This window comes from Macrobrachium nipponense, chromosome 6 (assembly GCF_015104395.2).
Source record: "Macrobrachium nipponense isolate FS-2020 chromosome 6, ASM1510439v2, whole genome shotgun sequence".
Classification (NCBI taxonomy): domain Eukaryota; kingdom Metazoa; phylum Arthropoda; class Malacostraca; order Decapoda; family Palaemonidae; genus Macrobrachium; species Macrobrachium nipponense.
Window position 1 is genome coordinate 3031727 of NC_061108.1, and position 19242 is coordinate 3050968.

General features: G+C 47.2%; 1 protein-coding gene across 1 annotated transcript in view; it reads right to left on the reverse strand.

Moving 5' to 3' along the window:
- Nucleotides 1–19242, reverse strand: part of LOC135216261 (zinc finger protein 345-like) — a 105396-nt gene that overhangs the window by 24565 nt on the left and 61589 nt on the right. The window contains exons 8-13 of the mRNA XM_064251426.1: nucleotides 14563–14733; nucleotides 14193–14395; nucleotides 5584–5736; nucleotides 4529–4645; nucleotides 4181–4198; nucleotides 4014–4118 (exon numbers count right to left, since the gene is read on the reverse strand). Coding sequence (XP_064107496.1) covers nucleotides 4014–4118; nucleotides 4181–4198; nucleotides 4529–4645; nucleotides 5584–5736; nucleotides 14193–14395; nucleotides 14563–14733 — 767 coding nt within the window. The remainder of the gene's footprint in view (nucleotides 1–4013; nucleotides 4119–4180; nucleotides 4199–4528; nucleotides 4646–5583; nucleotides 5737–14192; nucleotides 14396–14562; nucleotides 14734–19242) is intronic.

Sequence of the window (19242 nt, forward strand, 5' to 3'; positions counted from 1 at the left end):
ACGGCGATGGCCTCTCAGAGCCTGGGAAAACGTATCGTCAGGAGAAAACGTTTTCCCCCGAGGAGGGTTACGAACTCATACTGTAGGTAAGGGTCTGCCGCCACTGTGAACGTCGTCTGGGTGGGGCTGATCGACACCTGACAGGAGAGAGCCAGATACCGTCCTCTCGACTCATTCCAGTCCTCGTCGAGGTCGAAACCTCTCAGGAGACCGAAGGGGTATTCAAATACGGTGTCCGAAGACACGTAGAAACGCCTCTGTCGCAGTAGAGGAGGTGAAGTGCTTGTTTTTCGACCGGCCAGAACTGAGAGAGCCTTCTTGTCCGAGACGAGAGACTACCTGGTTCAACACAGTCGGCAAGCTCCGATCGCGGCAGACCCACCGTCGATTTGGGTCCCTCTCGGGCCCCAAAACGACTCGAGCCGAGACGTGGCTCTGCTGGTGGGAGTGGCGATCCTTCCCCGAGGTCGTTGTGCTGACGAATCAGCGCCATAACCTCGGCAAAGTTCCTTTGGATCTCGGAAGTCACAGCATCTTGCAGAGTAGGGCCGTTAAGCCCTTCGAACAAGAGCATATTCCGAGAACCTTCCTCCTAAGAAGGGGGAACAGCGACAGCCCTCTCGGTCTTCCCCATCCACTTGCGCATACGTCTGGCCGGTCCAAGAACCGTGCCTGCACGTAGGGTCGTCGTGGTGGGATCATGAGGGGCGCACCCCTCACGATCACTCCTCAATACCTCGCTCCTCCCGGTGTAACCCGAGGAGGTTGAAGGTACGGGAGAGGCAGACCTGACGCTCCCTCCTCGCTCGCTGGCAGAACCAGCAGGCTTGGAGGGCTGCAGGCGATCGTCAACCCGCGGTGGCGATCGAGCTGCAGGCCTGGTCGAACCGTCTCGCTGTGGAGAACGGCTGGACTGAGCACAGCGGCCCTGATCTCGGGTGTCAGAGGAGCTGGTGCTGGTTGCCGTACCCGATCGCTCTCTGTGAGAGCGACGGTCAGGCGACCTGCAGGCTCCACTGTCACAGTGAGACCGGTGCTTGTCCTCACGGCACGTCACGTCGCTGGTTCCAGCCGTGGCTGGCACCGGCGAACGGGGGTGGGGGGACCTCTTCCCAGCCTCAGCCCGTGGCCGGTCGTGGACCGTCACGTCCCCGGGTAGCCAGCTGGCGTCGCCGAGAGAGCGAGAGCTGGTCTGGTGAGAGTCGCGTGAGCGGCTGTCACCAGTCTTCCGCCCCGTGCCGTGAACCTGACGCTGAGCGGGCTCAGAGGTCTGGTTCCTGGCTGCACGGTCGCTGGTAGGCGACCGTACACTCGGTACCTCCCGCGAACGAGAGGCCGAGACGGACCCTGATGCAGTGGCAGAACCACTGACACCAGGTGAGGAAGTACCGGTGTTAGCCGGTACCCCTCTGGTCCCCGTAGTCTTCTTCCTTGAGGAAGAAGAGATGGGCCCCGCTCCCGAAGGAGCAGGAGGACAGCGGAAGGAACCCTCCCGTCCATCGAGGTGAGACTGGGTCCCGAGAGCTCCCGAGGGAGACTTCTTAGGAGGGTGGGAGGAGCAACCTTCTTCTTCCTCGGTCTGTGAAAAGCCTTAGAAGTCGAAGGGAAGAGGCGGCAGCCGACGACGATGAAGAAGATTGAAGACGACGACGACGACACCTTCCTCCTCTTCTTCGTCAGCTTCTCAGGACAGACGTAAGATCTGCCATCCAGGGCGGAGCCGGGGCTGCTGTAGCCGAAGCCACAGGGCCCGGACGCACCTGTACAGACAGACCAAAGTCTGGGGTAGTACCACCACGAACAGGGACGACGTCAGCAGGTATGGGCATCTCAGGAACAGCAGGCACAGCCAGCACAGCATCGGTAGGGACCAGCAGCGCAGCCAACGGCAGGGACAGCCATGGCCAGAGCAAGCAGCAGGGACAGCCAGCGCAGCAACTGCATGGACAGTCAGCCCAGAATCGGCAGGTAACGGTAGGCAGCACCGGAAACACAGGAAGTGGAGCAGCAGCCAGCAACATCCTGGTACCGGCGGCAGGTCCAGGGGCGAGCTCTAGGGCAGCGGAAGTGTGGTCGCGGCAGCGCGGCAACCACGAGCGGCGGCGGCACGCCCTCCCCTCTCGGTACGGCGAACGCACTTCACAAGCGGCTGTAGGCACAAGACTGTTACCACGTGAGGCGAGTACACCAGTGAGGAGGGACGTCGTCACCTGGAGCGTGGTCACACTCCATGGGTGACCGCAGTAGGCCCAGACATAGAACGCAGCCCCTGGACACTATCACGCCCTGTAAATGGAAGGACGCCCATACCTCACCAAGGTCCACCCTCGTGGCAGTAGCACCTGCGGAAATAACAGTAGTAGTGATTAGTGGGGGGGGGAAGTCCCCTCGCGCGGGGGGGAGAGCCCCACACCGAACGTGTACCCAACAATAATAATAAAAGCCCGAGAGCAATCGTGCCCTCGGCCCGAATGCAAGGGCATAAGGATCAATTCCCTGACTGAGCGGAACTTGAACCAAATAAATATTGATGCAATCAATAATAAAAGGAATAGAATGAAAAAGAATCTTGCATTACGATTCACTTCACAATGAAAAAGGGCTCGGATCGAGCGCATTAGTAAAAGGATCTATTCCCGATTATGAACGGAAACCTTGATCCATAATGAATTGATGCAATCAAAATATATATGAAAATGAAAAAGAATACTGCGCTTGCGATTTCACTTCATACAAAATAAAAAGGGGAAGGATCAATTCCCGGGAAATAGCGGAAACATTGATCCAAGTATATAATGCAATCTCAATAAAATATGAAAATGAAAAAGAACTGCACTTGCGATTTCACTTCAATCAAATAAAAAGGGGAAAGGATCAATTTCCGGGTAAGAACGGAAACTGATCCAAAATGAGTATTGCTACAATCAAAATAAATATATGAAAATGAAAAAGAATACTGTACTTGCGATTCCACTTCCATACAGAATAAGTTTTCGTGCCGAGCGCATTCGCTCGGCAACGAGCATACAGGTAAAAAAAAAATATAAATGAAAAGGGCACTTACTTACAATTTTCATCTACACATTTCCAACCAAAATATAAGCTCGGAGAGGGCCGCTCTCCCGCCCTCGGCACCGAGCATACACAATACGAGGATCATTTCTGGGAAAAATGAATTCCCGCACTTACGCCCTTCAGTCCCGGACTCGGGTAATCGGAGGGCGTGGAGAAACCAAGATCCTTTAATTCACAATTGAATTCAATGGAAATAAATATGAAATGATTGTACTTACAATTCAGTTTCACTAGATAAATAGAAAAACACACACCATGCAAAAGCAACGATGATGAAGCGGGCAGAGAGCGATGATACAACGTCTACACGCCAGCAGGCCGAAAGCAAAAGTGATTTGTTTACCTCCCAGTCGCGCTGCTCCGCCTAGCGCGCTGCCTGTCGGACAAGCAGTTAACTACCGAACCCCTTGTTCGAAAGCTTACGACCTATCCAGCTGCCGCTAGTACCTTCCTGTTGTAAAAGGACCGAAGGTTTGTATGCCGTGTCGGAACAAATGTGTCTTTAGTTTATCCACCTCAATTAGAATTAATTCAATAATATCCTGTCTTTTATCTGTTTAAATATCTAATTTTTTGTCAACATCATATATATTCAATTTTATTTCCTCTTAAACTTTTTTCATGTTTTTGCTTTTGGCAACTTATTCTGTGAAAATAACAATCAATCCTCTGGAAGCTGAATGATATCACTGCTCAACTTAGTTGATGTCTAAGGAAAAGCTAACAATGAAACTTCAGTCATGAAAAATTATATAAATGCAATGCAGGCATTAATGCAACATAAGTTTGCTTACTAAATCAACAACGCTAATACTTTCATAACACATCTTACTGCACATTTACGGGAAGAATTTTATGAAAATTTTCACTGTAAAAGTTTTAAGTTATGCCTATCCTGAGGTCCAAAAACTATACTATGAAACATGACTACTACTCACTTATTGTTGTCTGCTCAGAAGCCTCTATAATTTCAATTTTTTCATCATGAACAGTGATGAATTTGGTTTGGTCTTCCTTGGAGAGGGGGGTTATTTCTTCATTTCCTGATCACAACATTCCTTTCAGTAAATACCCCATCACTGGCAAGTATTCTGAACTAAATGAATCCTCTCTTTAATCTCATCTGCAACAAACAAAATTTGGAGTCTTCAAAACTTTTATTGTTTAAAATAAATGTCAATCAAAATGAGTCATGTCAGCAAACTGGTAATCAAACTTATATTTGATTTTAGATAAATAAACATATAAATAGCATAAAAATAATTGGTTTTCCAGAGATATCTTTGAAGTTTAGGTGTTCATAAAACTGATTCTTGCATATAAGGAAATGAATTTAGAAAGAGACATGCATTTGCCTACAAACATTTTATAGTCGTTTCTGTATACATGAGAAAACACTTCAGTCTGAATAAGTGTTATGCATACTTCTTAAAATCAAATGGTTTAAACTAACCTTGATAGGCTCTTGCACTGCTGGAGCGAATTATATTATCTGACGGGGATGCGTTACTGCCATCTCTTCCATGTGTGCTTTTTATATGGCGAGAGCATGCAGTAAGTTCATAAAAACCTAGCAAAACATAAAACAATAAGTTACGTATATCTTAGTTTTACCAGACCAATGAGCTGATTAACAGCTCTCCTAGGGCTGGTCCAAAGGATTAGATATTGTTTCGTGGCTAGGAACCAATTGGTTACCTTAGCAACAGGACCTACAGCTTATTGTGGGATCCAAACCACACCGAAAAATGAATCTCTATAACCAGAAATAAATTCCTCTGATTCCTTGTTGGCAGAGCTGGGAATCGAAGCCGGACCCTGAGATCAGAAGTCGAGCACGTAACCAACTCGTCCAACGAGGAACTAACACAAAACAATGTAATATAGTAAATTCAGTTAAATGAAATAATGTTGTTTCACGCTAAAAACACCAAAAAATACATTCTACAATAAATGCACTGAAACAACAAACTGCTTTTGTTATTCTGCTAAGAGATAACATTACAATCAAACTTAATTATAATCAATCTGATGAAGACAATAATATTGAATATTAAATATCAGTCAGAAAAAAATTGTATACAGTGAACCTCACGTATTCGTGTTCTCTGGATTCATGGACTCATGCATTCGCGGATTTGTCTCTGGAACATTTCCCCCCACTATTTGCGGAAAATTCGCCTATTCGCAGTATTTTTCTAAGAGAAATATCCACAAATTCCTGGCCTTTTTTTTTTTATTTCGTCATAAAATGCATTTTTTTTTTATAAAACTATAAAAAAAACCAGGTATAAACATTTTTAGTTTGTTTTTCTTGAGTTATAACTAACAAAACAGGAGGTTTTAAGTATTTTTATAGGGGTTCCAACTATTCGCGGGTTCTAACTATTCGTGAGAAGGTCTGGTATGCATCCCCTGTGAATACGGGGGACCAATGTATTCAACGACATATCACAGAAAAAAGTGAAGAAAACTTTTACATAATCTTTTGAAGTTCACCATACTTACTTTTTCCACATATTTTACAAATATACGGCTTGAAATTGAAGTGACGATTTTTGTGTTCTTGAAGCGTTTGAGCACGAGCAAAAGAGGAGCCACAAACATCACAGTGGTGAGGTCGTTCACCAGTGTGAGTCCTTAAATGTCTATCAAAGTCACCTGCAATTGAAAGAATAGTTATGAGGTGTGAAATCTTTGGTACATTTGAAGACAGTTGAACAAACATTGTCATACACAGAATATAAAGAAAAAACCTTCAAAACTAACAATTACTTCTAGAGTTAATTTTGAAATTAGGACCAACATGGTATAAGCTATTGTCCACATCATTATGTAAGGAGTTTGTTAAAACTCCAAAAATGACAATTTGTCCAAAATTGCATTTTTCCTAACTATACAAACCTGAGGTCCTTTTACAATAGGAAGGTACTAGCGGCAGCTGGATAGGTCGTAAGCTTTCGAACAAGGGGTTCGGTAGTTAACTGCTTGTCCGACAGGCGCGCAGCTGCGCGACTGGTAGGTAAACAAATCACTTTTTGCTTTTGGCCCAAGCAAAAACTGCAGATGAGGGGTGGCATGAGGTGGGGCTATGTGTAAAAGGACCTCAGGTTTGTATAGTTAGGAAAAATGCAATTTTGGACAAATTGTCATTTGTTCCGACACGGCATACAAACCTTCGGTCCTTTTACAATAGGAAGACTCACTTCTTGGTGGGAGGAATCTGAGTCTTTTGTGAACAGACTGGTGTTCGCCCAACCTTGGAATGCCTCCCTGGTCGTAAGAGCGAGGGAGGGATCCAAGCCTCTGTCCGATTGATCGGGGTGTGCACCGCAGGATCAATGGTCAGACCTCTGGACCAAGTACTAACAGAGAGGCAAGCGTATCTCTTCGTACCAGCAAACAAGAACAAGTTCCTATTTGCAAGAGGCAACATAAAGTTATGGTTTGTCTCTTGTTGGCATCCACTTCCCCCCCTTGTAGGAGGAAGTGGTGGATATTCGCTCCCATCCCTAGTGAAAGGGATAGGATGGGGCTCTGTCGAGTAGCTCACCGGCATCTCGTCCTTATCCAGCAAGGTGATGACCGTATCCTCTACCACAGGTAGAGGGGGAGAAAAAGATAGGAAGAGAAGCCAGTCACTCTCTCATTCACTTATCTATTCTTACAGTCACACCAGGACTCGATGCTGTTCAGCCTGCTAGGGTCCTGGGTTAGCTAGACAACGTGTTGAGCAGCCACCACGGGTCCTAAGGAAAAACGATCCAAGGACCTGTGGGCAATATCCAAAAGGTAGAAGGAGGTGCCGGTGGTCTGGTTGTACCAGACCCCTGCCTTCAGTACCTGCGCCACGGAGAAGTTCTTGTGTAACTCGAGGGAGTGTACTTCTAGGTCATCTTGGTGCTGACGAAGAGTCTTCAACACTCAGCCTGGGATGTCGAGTTTCTTCAGAAAGCGCGGCGGTCGCGCTTTCACAGGACAAAGCAGCATCTCCTTCGCATCGAAGGCGGTGAAGTCCATTAGGGAGGGGATTGTGAAGGACTCTAACCGATCGTCAGGAACCGAAGGGTTCAGAGTCTTCGCTACGAATTCGGTACGAAATCGAGCGTCACGAATCCCATCCCCTGGATGCTTGACTTCGCAGTAAAAGTCATGCAATTACCTCAGAGGAAAAGAAGGGAATGGTCGTATGACCTATCCCTCTTCTCAACTTCGGTGATGTCCTGTACCCATACTGGTCTATCCGTCTGCAGCGAAGTTGTTGTTCTCGGTAGTGGATAGGACACCGACACTCAATGTTGGGTGTCGATGGTATGGGTACTGTGACAAGCCGTTTAGGACGAAGAAAAGATTGTTATGGAACAACCGAACTAAGTCCACAGCGAAGTTCGTAACAGACTTGGGAGCTTCTGACAGCTGCCGACTGACTGCGTTCGGTAGGAGGCAAGTTGTCAAGCACCCAGCAAGTCACGTGGCCTTCGCCTTAAAAGGGTTATGCCAAGAGACTAAACAAATAATTTGTTCGTCACCGATGCCAGAAGGCAAGGTGATGACTCTCTTAAGGCATGTGCCCAACAGGCGAAAGTCACTTGCCTTCTAGAGACCGAGGTCCTTGATGGCAAGATAACTCATAGTATAGTTGATTCTTGGCTAAGGAGAAACAACACTATGTGTCGTTGAAGACGAAGGTGTAACAGAAAATGCAACCTACGTCTTCACAGCTGAACCGAGAGAAGGATTCTCAAGATTCTGAACTGTGCTACAAAGACTGAGAACGCTAACCGCTATTCATTGCTTGTGCCGGAGGAGAATCGTAGTTGCAATAAAAGCGGAGCGCTTTTCAGTAATGAAGACAGGGAAATACTTGCCTGAATGAACTGCTTACTCATGGGGCTGAACAAATTTGGAAGTATGAGCTGTCAGGTCGGAGAGTAGACGGCGATGGTCTTCTGACCATATCTGCTTAATTCGGGGCGAGCAATGAAATAATTGCACACCTACGAATACGAGATATTTTGAAGACAAACTCAGATGTCTGCAAAAATCATTCGCATTATCGCGGTGCGATGAAGCGGTTGACTAGTACAGACTTCTGTTACCGTGCGGTAAACAGAAAGATGAAAGAGTCCAAGAGATAATCTCTGTTGAAAAATTCTCGCAATGTCGAGGCGATGAAATCGAGCGTCACCAGCAGTAGATGGTCCTTGCATTATTGCGAGAATCCCCGTTAATCAGAGACCTAAGTCCATGATTGTTGGGCAGAGATACGGTTCGGTAGTCAATCAAACCAGGGGAGAGAGAGACGTAACCGACCGTGCATCTCCGAGACCTAGCTGATACTGAGCCGCTATCAGGCAGTTCAATACGCAGTAGCTCTCGGTGACTCGTCATCCTGAGTTGCCAGGTAATCCATTATTCCACGAAGGAATGCGTTCGGCTAGAACCATCGAGCATAAAGAATACGCTCGAGCAATTATATTTAACCGAAACGGATTTCGGTAAATACAAAAGCTGATTTGGTGTTGTCATGACAATACCAAGTATCTAAAAAATCGAAACTGATAACTGCTGGGAGGTTGCAGGCAACCCCGAGTTGCAGTTCAATTAAGATACAATTCGTCTCGGTCACAAACCGTAGAGTTAACTACGGTATGCGCCTACCCCCCCGGACAATTCAACTGTTAAAAGAATCATGTCGCGAGGGTAATATACGTAGTATATTTGTAGGTTCTGTACCACGACCTCCATCCTAAATTCTTTTCCCTCGAGGAATGAGAATAAGGATTGGAGATCGACACCTTCGTTCTCTAGTCAAGAGAGTGAAGGAGAAGTCTTTCCCAAAGGAAAGCTTCAATGGTGAACAGAATACCGAAGACGATAGTTCAAGCCAAACTGGAAGTTCCCGTCCGTTCTTCTCTATTCCAGGTTAAACGCCTACTGTGAGATACTCTTCTTCCAGCAGCAGTCTTCTTCCAAATGCTAGAAATTACAGGAATTCGAGCATAAGCGAGGTTCCCGATTATCGTGTAACAATTATCGGGGATTCTCGCTCACTTTGGACCCGTGGTCTCGCCTAAGTGTTTGGAGATCGTAAAAAACTCGAACACTCTGAGTGCGCTAGAAATTCCGTAGAATTCTAAGCACTCTGCGAAACCCCCCACCGAATTCGTCAAACGATATCGGCTGGTGGTCCTCTCGATTCCCGTAGGAATCGAGAAAGGGGCAGGATCCCTCCTCAACAACCGTGGCTTACGTCAGGTAGGACCCGAAGGTCCCCCCGGTAGCGCAGCCCTAACGTGGGATCTTACAGAGAAATCTCTGTAGGATCCCTCCCCTTTCCCTCGTAGCCGTAAGGCGAGAGGGAATGGGGGAGGAATTGGATACTGGCTCGCCTTCCCAGCGGAACTAGCAGTTGGAGAGAAAAGGAGCAGCCATCGCCTTACGGCGATGGCCTCTCAGAGCCTGGGAAAACGTATCGTCAGGAGAAAACGTTTTCCCCGAGGAGGGTTTACGAACTCATACTGTAGGTAAGGGTCTGCCGCCACTGTGAACGTCGTCTGGGTGGGGCTGATCGACACCTGACAGGAGAGAGACCGATACCAGTTCTCCGACTCATTCCAGTCCTCGTCGAGGTCGAAACCTCAGGAGGACCGAAGGGTATTCAACTACGGTGTCCGAAGACACGTAGAAACGCCTCTGTCGCAGTAGAGGAAGTGAAGTAGCTTGTTCGACCGGCCAGAACTGAGAGAGCCTTCTTGTCCGGAGACGAGAGACTACCTGGTTCAACACAGTCGGCAAGCTCCGATCGCGGCAGACCCACCGTCGATTTGGTTCCCTCTCGGGCCCCAAAACGACTCGAGCCGAGACGGCTCTGCTGGTGGGAATGGGCGATCCTTCCCCGAGGTCGTTGTGCTGACGAATCAGCGCCATAACCTCGGCAAAAGTTCCTCTAGATCTCGGAATTCACAGCATCTTGCAGAGTGGACCGTTAAGCCCTTCGAACAAGAGCATATTCCGAGAACCTTCCTCCTAAGAAGGGGAACAGCGACAGCCCTCTCGGTCTTCCCCATCCACTTGCGCATACGTCCTGGCCGGTCCAAGAACCGCTGCCTGGCACGTAGGGCGTCGTGGTGGGATATGAGGGGCGCACCCCTCACGATCACTCCTCAATACCACTCGCTCCTCCCGGTGTAACCCGAGGAGGTTGAAGGTACGGGAGAGGCAGACCTGACGCTCCTCCTCGCTCGCTGGCAGAACCAGCAGGCTTGGAGGGCTGCAGGCGATCGTCAACCCGCGGTGGCGATCGAGCTGCAGGCCTGGTCGAACCGTCTCGCTGTGGAGAACGGCTGGACTGAGCACAGCGGCCCCGATCTCGAGTGTCAGAAGAGCTGGTGCTGGTTGCCGTACCCGATCGCTCTCTGTGAGAGCGACGGTCAGGCGACCTGCAGGCTCCACTGTCACAGTGAGACCGGTGCTTGTCCTCACGGCACGTCACGTCGCTGGTTCCAGCCGTGGCTGGCACCGGCGAACGGGAGGACCTCTTCCCAGCATCAGCCCGTGGCCGGTCGTGGACCGTCACGTCCCCCCGGGTAGCCAGCTGTTCGCCGCGAGAGTGAGAGCTGGTCTGGTGAGAGTCACGTGAGCGGCTGTCACCCAGTCTTCCGCCCCGTGCCGTGAACCTGACGCTGAGCGGACTCAGAGGTCTGGTTCCTGGCTGCACGGTCGCTGGTAGCGCACCGTACACTCGGTACCCTCCCGCGAACGAGAGGCCGAGACGGACCCTGATGCAGTGGCAGAACCACTGACACCAGGCGAGGAAGTACCGGTGTTAGCCGGTACCCCTCTGGTCCCCGTAGTCTTCTTCCTTGCGGGAAGAAGAGACGGGCCCCGCTCCCGAAGGAGCAGGAGGACCAGCGGAAGGAACCCTCCCGTCCCACCGAGGTGAGACGAGTCCCGAGAAAGCTCCCGAGGGAGACTTCTTAGGAGGGAGGAGGCAACCTTCTTCTTCCTCGGCAGTGAAGCCTTAGAAGTCGAAGGGGAAGAGGCGGCAGCCGATGACGATGAAGAAGATGAAGACGACGACGACGACACCTTCCTCCTCTTCTTCGTCAGCTTCCTCAGGACAGACGTAAGATCTGCTATCCAGGGCGGAGCCGGGGCTGCTGTAGCCGAAGCCACAGGGCCCGGACGCACCTGTACAGACAGACCCAAAGTCTGGGGTAGTACCACCACGAACAGGGACAACATCAGCAGGTATGGGCATCTCAGGAACAGCAGCACAGCCAGCACAGCATCGGTAGGGACAGCCAGTGGCAGCAACGGCAGGGACAGCCCAGCGCAGCAACGGCAGGGACAGCCAGCGCAGCAAGGCAGGGACAGCCAGCGCGCAACTGCATGGACAGTCAGCCCAGAATCGGCAGGTACGGCAGGCAGCACCGGAAACACAGGAAGTGGAGCAGCAGCCAGCAACATCCTGGTACCGGCGGCAGGTCCAGGGGCGAGCTCTAGGCAGCGGAAGTGTGGTCGCTGCAGCGCGGCAACCACGAGCGGCGGCGGCACGCCCCCCTCTCGGTACGGCGAACGGCACTTCACAGCGGCTGTAGGCAAGACTGTTACCACGTGAGGCGAGTACACCAGGTGAGGAGGGACGTCGTCACCTGGTTGCGTGGTCACCACTCCATGGGTGACCGCAGTAGGCCCAGACATAGAACCGCAGCCCCTGGACACTAGCACGCCCTGCAAATGGAAGGACGCCCATACCTCACCAAGGTCCACCCTCGTGGCAGTAGCACCTGCGGAAATAACAGTAGTAGCGATTAGTGGGGGGGAAGTCCCCTCGCGCAGGGGGGGTGAGCCCTCTCCGAACGAGTGGAAGACCCCGAATACAATTGTACATCGGGCACCGAGCGCCCTCCCCGCGCTCGACGGATCGGGCGAGGAGAAGAACGCCGATAACCTCCCCCCCCCCCCCCCCAAGGGAAGGGCCATCTGTGGGAGCTGAGCGGGGGGGGGGGGGGGGGGGTTCTCGTTCCCCACCCCCGCACAGCACCCATGTACCCAACAACAATATAAGAGCCCGAGAGCAATCGTGCCATCGGCCCGAATGCAAGGGCATAAGGATCAATTCCCTGACTGAGCGGAACTTGAACCAAATAATTATTGATGCAATCAATAATAAGGAATAAAATGAAAATGCATCTTGCATTACGATTCACTTCACAATGAATAAGGGCTCGGATCGAGCGCATTTGCGCCCTCGGTACCGAGCTCAGGGTAAAGGATCCATTCCTTACCTTTATGGATCAAGGTTTATGGAAACCTTGATCCATAATGAATTGATGCAATCAAAAAAAAAAAAATGAAAATGAAAAAGAATACTGCGCTTGCGTTTCACTTCATACAAATAAAAAGGGGAAGGATCAATTCCCGGGAAATAGCGGAAACATTTGATCCCAGTAAAACAATGCAATCTCAATAAAAAATGAAAATGAAAAAGAACTGCACTTGCGATTTCACTTCATTCATTCGGGGGGAATAAAAGGAAAGGATCAATTTCCGGGTAAGCTCGGAAACTGATCCAAATGAGTATTGCTACAATCAAAATAAATATATGAAAATGAAAAAGAATACTGTACTTGCGATTCCACTTCCATACAGAATAAGTTTCCGTGCCGAGCGCATTCGCTCGGCAACGGGCATACAGGTCAAAAAAAATATAAATGAAAAGAGCACTTACTTACGATTTTTCACTACACATTTTCCAACCCAAATATACGCTCGGAGCGAGCGCTCCCGCCCTCGGCACCGAGCATACACAATACGAGGATCATTTCTGGGAAAATGAATTCCCGCACTTACGCCCTTCAGTCCCGGCACTCGGGTAATCGGAGGGCGTGGTGAAACCAAGATCCTTTAATTCACACTTGAATTCAATGGAAATAAATATGAAATGATTGTACTTACAATTCAGTTTCACTAGATAAATAGAAAAAGAAAAACACAACCATGCGAAAGCAACGACGATGAAGCGGGCAGAGAGCGATGATACACGTTCCACACGCCAGCAGGCCGAAAGCAAAAAGTGGTTTGTTACCTAAAAACCCCCACCCCCAGTCGCGCGCGCGCCTGTCGGACAAGCAGTTAACTACCGAACCCCTTGTTCGAAAGCTTACGACCTATCCAGCTGCCGCTAGTACCTTCCTATTGTAAAAGGACCGAAGGTTTGTATGCCGTGTCGGAACAAAGACTAGTGTTTTGTGTGTTTTAGGCAAAACGCTTGTACAGGAGGACCTCAATTTAACTTCACAGATCAGTGCAGTCTTTTTATAGGTGTGTTTGGAGATTTTATGCATAAAAATATCTCAAAAGCCAAGAAAACCTCAGCTGCAAAGCTATGAAGCAAGTCTAGCAAAGCACTACACTTTCATCCATGTCTCTGACCTGCCTGCAGCTGCCACTATATACTATATGTTAAAAAGTGTCACTCATGTGAGGTTTTAAAAATTGGGACATAGGACCAGTAACCAGTAACCATAACCAGCTTTCCCTTGTGCACCAGCAGTTTCATTGCTTATACAATATTCAAAGGTGCTCAATATGCATCAAAAGGGCAAAAGAAGTCTTCATGAAGAATACCAGTTTCATTCTCTCCACCCTCTGCCAAATTCTTGTTGATCAGGATAGATACAAGTATGTAAGCAGTTTCTCCGACAGTTCGTCACCATATCTTTCTGGCAGGAATGAGTATCAGGAGCCATCAGTTTGTTGCTTTCAGAAGAGGCCAATACATACAGGGAGTTACTAAGGAAACATTCCAGGTTGGTGAATATATAATTCATACAACTAATAATTCAAATAATTAATGGCTTTGTATGAAAAACTTTTGCTTTATAACAATAATAGTTTTTCACATGTGCCCAAGGCCCTTGTTGTTACACATCTCACGTAATCTGTGTTACACACATTCAGTATTGTGAAATTAACATTCACAATCTTCTCTGTATTTGGAATAATTTCCATTAAACCTAACATGGATACTTTTCATCTGCAGAAATCACACAATAAAACTGGATAAATAACCAATAAAACAATGGATAAACAAACAGAAAAGATTTTACCTTTGGTAGTAAATTTACTCTCACACTCAGAGCATGCAAATGGACGAATGCCTTGATGGCGACGACGATGTGTTACCAGCTGTGATCGCTGTCTAAAGGAACGGCCACATATGTCACATAAATGTGCAAACTTATCAGAGTGAGTTAACATGTGTGTCTGCAACACACCTGACTGGGTGAATCTTTTGTGACATATAGTGCACCTAAAAAAAATAAAAATTGAAATTAATAAATGAAACATTAGAAACTGAAAAGGAAAACTTGGGAAAATGACAGAATTAGCGTATAATCATTCAAAACAACAAACAACCATTATGTGAAGGGTTCACTGCAGTTCCATATAAAGGTTACAAACCGAAATTAAACTTACATGTATGGTCTTTCTCCTGTGTGTGTTCTCATGTGAACTGTCAGAGACCTTTTTTCAGTGTAGCTTTTCCCACAAAGTGAACACTCCCACGGCTTATCCCCCGTGTGAGTGGCTTTATGTCTTACAAGATTGCCGCGCGTTTTAAACGCTGAAGAACAATGTCCACATTTAAAGGGCCGATCATCTGAAGCGAACTTTACTTTTCCTGAAATAATAATTTGTATTACAGACTGAAAACTGAGCTGATAAAAATTACAATTAATCTTTCATTTATCGAACTGCAAACCAATTACTTATACCTAGCTCATTTCATGGTTCACAAAACTGCAGAAACTCTAGTTCTTAAAAAGAAAATACAGAAAGAAAATTATAGTTTAGCAATAACTCTGTGGATGTGTAAATGGACTGCGGAATCTATAAACTTCCTGATTCATTCCTCTTGTGATTCTGACTCCATTCATTTCTCACTGAAAGCCCAAACTTTTATGCATAATTTATTTCAATAATTCAAATCACATATTTCACTCATGCAGTTAAAAAAATGTTTGTGAAAGTTCCCAAAATAGATCATCTTTGCCAGTTAATGGGATGGAAGAATATTTTTAGGTACTTTTTCTTGTGTGACAGGCTAATGCTCTTTTCCCTTTAGCTATAACTTGGTTAACTGTTATATTTGTTATTTTTTTTGTGTTTGGAGATTTAAAACTCACAATTACTGAGGTTCACTAAGGTACTTTGAACCTTGGGCATAATAGGTAATCTTAGACATAGAAGGTAAGGAACCACATAAAAAGACTGTATTCAACTGGAAAAAACTAGTATAATGGATACAATGAACCTCATAAATGTACCATACTGACTAATATTCAAGGTTTACATGATCTATATCATCGAAATTATGTAAAAAAAATGATGTTATTATGATATAACAAAGTTTCATGTATACTTACCTGGCAGGTATATATATAGCTATATTCTCTGTTCGCACTGGCAGAATTTTCAAAACTCGCGGCAACCGCTAGATCACTGGTAGTTCAGGTGATTGCCACCCCGTTCCCGTGGCGCTGGTGCTCGGAATCATTCCCATTTTCGTCAGATTTTTTCTCTGAACCCTGTCTCCTGAGGGGAGGTGGGTGGGAATTTAATTATATATACCTGCCAGGTAAGTATACATGAAACTTTGTTATATCATAATAACATCATTTTCATGTATGACACTTACCTGGCAGGTATATATATAGCTGATTGACACATTTGGAGGTGGGTCAAAGACAGCAACATTGTAAGAGTTTAAAATTTAAAATAAATTCCAAATACTCTTAGATTCCTTACCTGCTAAGGTAGCTGACTTCATAAATCCTGCCTCTTAGCCTGCTAAACCTTAGTAGCTCCCAACTAGGATATGACCTAATAGTTGATGAAGCTAAAAACAAGGGTCTGACAACTGGACGGGACCAATTCGTTGACAGGAAACCCTAGCCCTCTCTTACCACGGGCATTCGATGCTAGGATAAGTTAGACCACCTGAACCACACACAAAGCTAACATAACACACTACACTTCATAGACTGAAGAGGAAATAACCCTCTCAGACAACCATAAAAACAACACCACTTAATTAAAATACCTAGCATGTTAGTAAGCTATAGGGTGGAAACTCCCTTGCCCAATACTGCTCCTGAGGATACATAAGGGCCCAAAGTTTGACAGTTGTCAAAGGTTGTTTTGACGTTTCTAAGGTAATGAGACGCAAACACTGAATTAGTCCTCCAAAACGTCGTTTCAATGATATCTTTGAGGGCCATATTCCTTTTAAATGCCAAGGAAGTGCCTAACTTACGCTCTCACTTCGTGCGCCTTAACCTTAAGGATGCCGAAATTTTCTTCTTGGCATAACATATGTGATTCTTTAATCAGTTCCCTGAGGAAAAAGGCAATAGCATTTTTGGTCATTGCTCTGCTAGGGTCCTTCACAGAGCACCACAGTGATTCTGAAGTTCCTCTAATATTATCGGGTTTTCTCTATATAATAGCGCGCAAAGCCCTTACTGGACAGAGAACTCTCTCTTGTTCCTGTCCTACCAAATCTGAAAGACCCATAATCTCAAAAGACCTTGGCCAGGGATGAGCTGGATTCTCGTTCTTGGCCAAGAAATCCTCCTGAAAAGAGCAAACTGCCTTGTCATGCTTCCAGCCAACATGTTTGCTAATTGCTTGCAGCTCACTAACCCTTTTAGCTGTGGCCAAGGCCACCAAAAAGATGGTCTTTTTCGAGATATCTCTAAACGAAGCTTGGTCCATCGGTTCGAACTTATTAGTTCCTAAGAAATTCAGGACTACATCGAGATTCCAGGAAGGTGTTCTGTATCGGTGTTCCTTCCTTGTTCCAAAGGACCTTATGAGGTCTCTCAGATCGAGATTATTGGTAATATCTAAACCTCTGTGTCTAAATACTGAGGCCAACATACTACGATATCCTTTAATTGTCTGAGTTGACAACCCTACTTCCTTCTTTAAATATAAAAGGAAGTCGGCAATTTGGGTCACAGAGGTACTGGATGAAGAAATCTTCCGACTCTTGCACCACTTACGAAAGATTTCCCACTTCGCCTGGTACACCTTAATAGTCGAGGCTCTTCTTGCTCCCGGCCACAGCTTGGCCGCCTCTCTAGAAAACCCCCTCGCTCTGACAAGTCTTTCGATAGTCTGAAAGCAGTCAGACCCAGAGCGAGGGTGTCTTGTGGTACCTGTTGAAGTGAGGCTGTTTGAGTAGATCTACTCTTGCTGGAAGTGTTCTTGGTACAATCTACTGTCCATTCCAGTACCTCTGTGAACCAATCTCGGGCCGGCCAGTAGGGAGCTATGAGAGTCATTCTCGTCCCTTGACTCTCCCTGAATTTCTTCAAAACCTTTCCTAACATCTTGACGGGGAAAGGCGTACACGTCTAGCCCCGTCCAATCTAGAAGAAAGGCTGGTCTACTGCGACTGCTTGACGGTCTGGACTGGAGAGCAAATTAAAAGTCGTCATCTCTTTGTCATTGCGGTCGCAAACAAGTCCACCACTGGACGACCCATAATTTCCACAGACTCTGGCATACTTCTAGATGTAGAGTCCATTCTGTAGACAGAAGTTGACCTTCCCTGCTCAACAGGTCCGCTCTCACATTCTTCTCCCCTTGAATGAACCTGGTGAGAAGGTTACGTTTTCCTTCTCTGCCCATAGAAGGATCTCCTCCGCCAACTTGCAAAGAGAGACTGAATGCGTTCCCCTTGCTTGCGGATGTACGCCAGAGCTGTGGTATTGTCCGCGTTGACCTGCACCGCCTTGTTGCGGATCACCGCGTTGAACTCTTTCAAAGCCAAGAAAATCGCCATCAGTTCCTTCCTGTTTATATGCCAAGACACTTCCTCCTTGCTCCAGCGACCTGACACTTCTTAGGGCGAGAGTCGCTCCCCAGCCTGCGTCCGACGCGTCTGAAAACAATACAAGGTCTGGGTTCTTCTGGCTGGAGCGACGCTCCCTCCGCTAACTTCTCCGGAGTTAGCCACCAAAGTAATTCCTCTTTGATCTTGCGAGGAATTCGAAACAGGAAGGAATCCGGTTGCGATTTTCTTGGCCAGACTTGGTTCAAAATATTTGCAAGGGTCTCATGTGAAGCCTTCCTAGAGAAAACGAAAACCGTTCCAGTGACGAGAGAGTCCCCCAGTAAGCTCATCACTCTCGTGCAGAACATTGTTCTTTCTCTAGAAAGGCTTGTACTTCCGGATGCATTGAGCTTGCCTGTCGGGCGGGAAGATGGAGGAAAAGCCCCGAAAAGTAGCCTGAGGAAATCAGAATCCCCAAATAAACTAGCTCCTGTTTGGGGATCAGATTCGACTTTTCTAAGTTCACCATCAGCCCTAATTCGTTCGTTAATGCCAACGTCATTTCTAAGTCCTCCAGACATTGTCTTCTTGATTGGGCTCTTATGAGCCAATCGTCTAGGTATAGAGACACTCTTATCCCTAGAAGATGTAGCCACTTCGCCGCGCTTGACATCACTCTTGTAAAAACTTGTGGGGCTGTGCACAGTCCGAAGCAGAGGGCTTTGAACTGAAAGACCCTGTTCTGGATCACAAATCTTAAGTACTTCCTGGATCCTGCATGAATTGGGATATGAAAATATGCGTCTTGAAGGTCCAGGGTAACCATCCAGTCCCTGGACGCACCGCTGCCAGTACTGAATCAGTTCGTCTCCATAGTTAATTTGTCTTCTCCACAAATAAGTTGAGTTGACTTACGTCCAGTACTGGTCTCCATCCCCCGAGGATTTCGCTACTAAGAAAAGCCGGTTGTAAAATCCCGGGATAAGAAGATCCGAACAGGTTCTATTGCTCCTTTCCTGAGCATAGAAAGTACTTTGCTCTTGCAGTGCTTCTTGTTGTTTCCCTGGATCGCTGTAGTGAGCTCCAAGCTCTCTTGGCGATGTCGAAAGAGGTGGTTTTTCTTCAGAAAAGGGATCTTGTTAACCTTCCTTGGCTACCGTGACGACCCAAGGATCTGCTCCCTTTTCTTGCAAATCTCCCAAAAACTTCTGGAGTCTGGCCCCAACTGATGTCTGAAGGACTTGTTCTTCATTGTTTATTACTGGGTTTCGAACCCCTCTTGGGAGGAGCTCTTCTTCCTCTGAAGGAAGGAC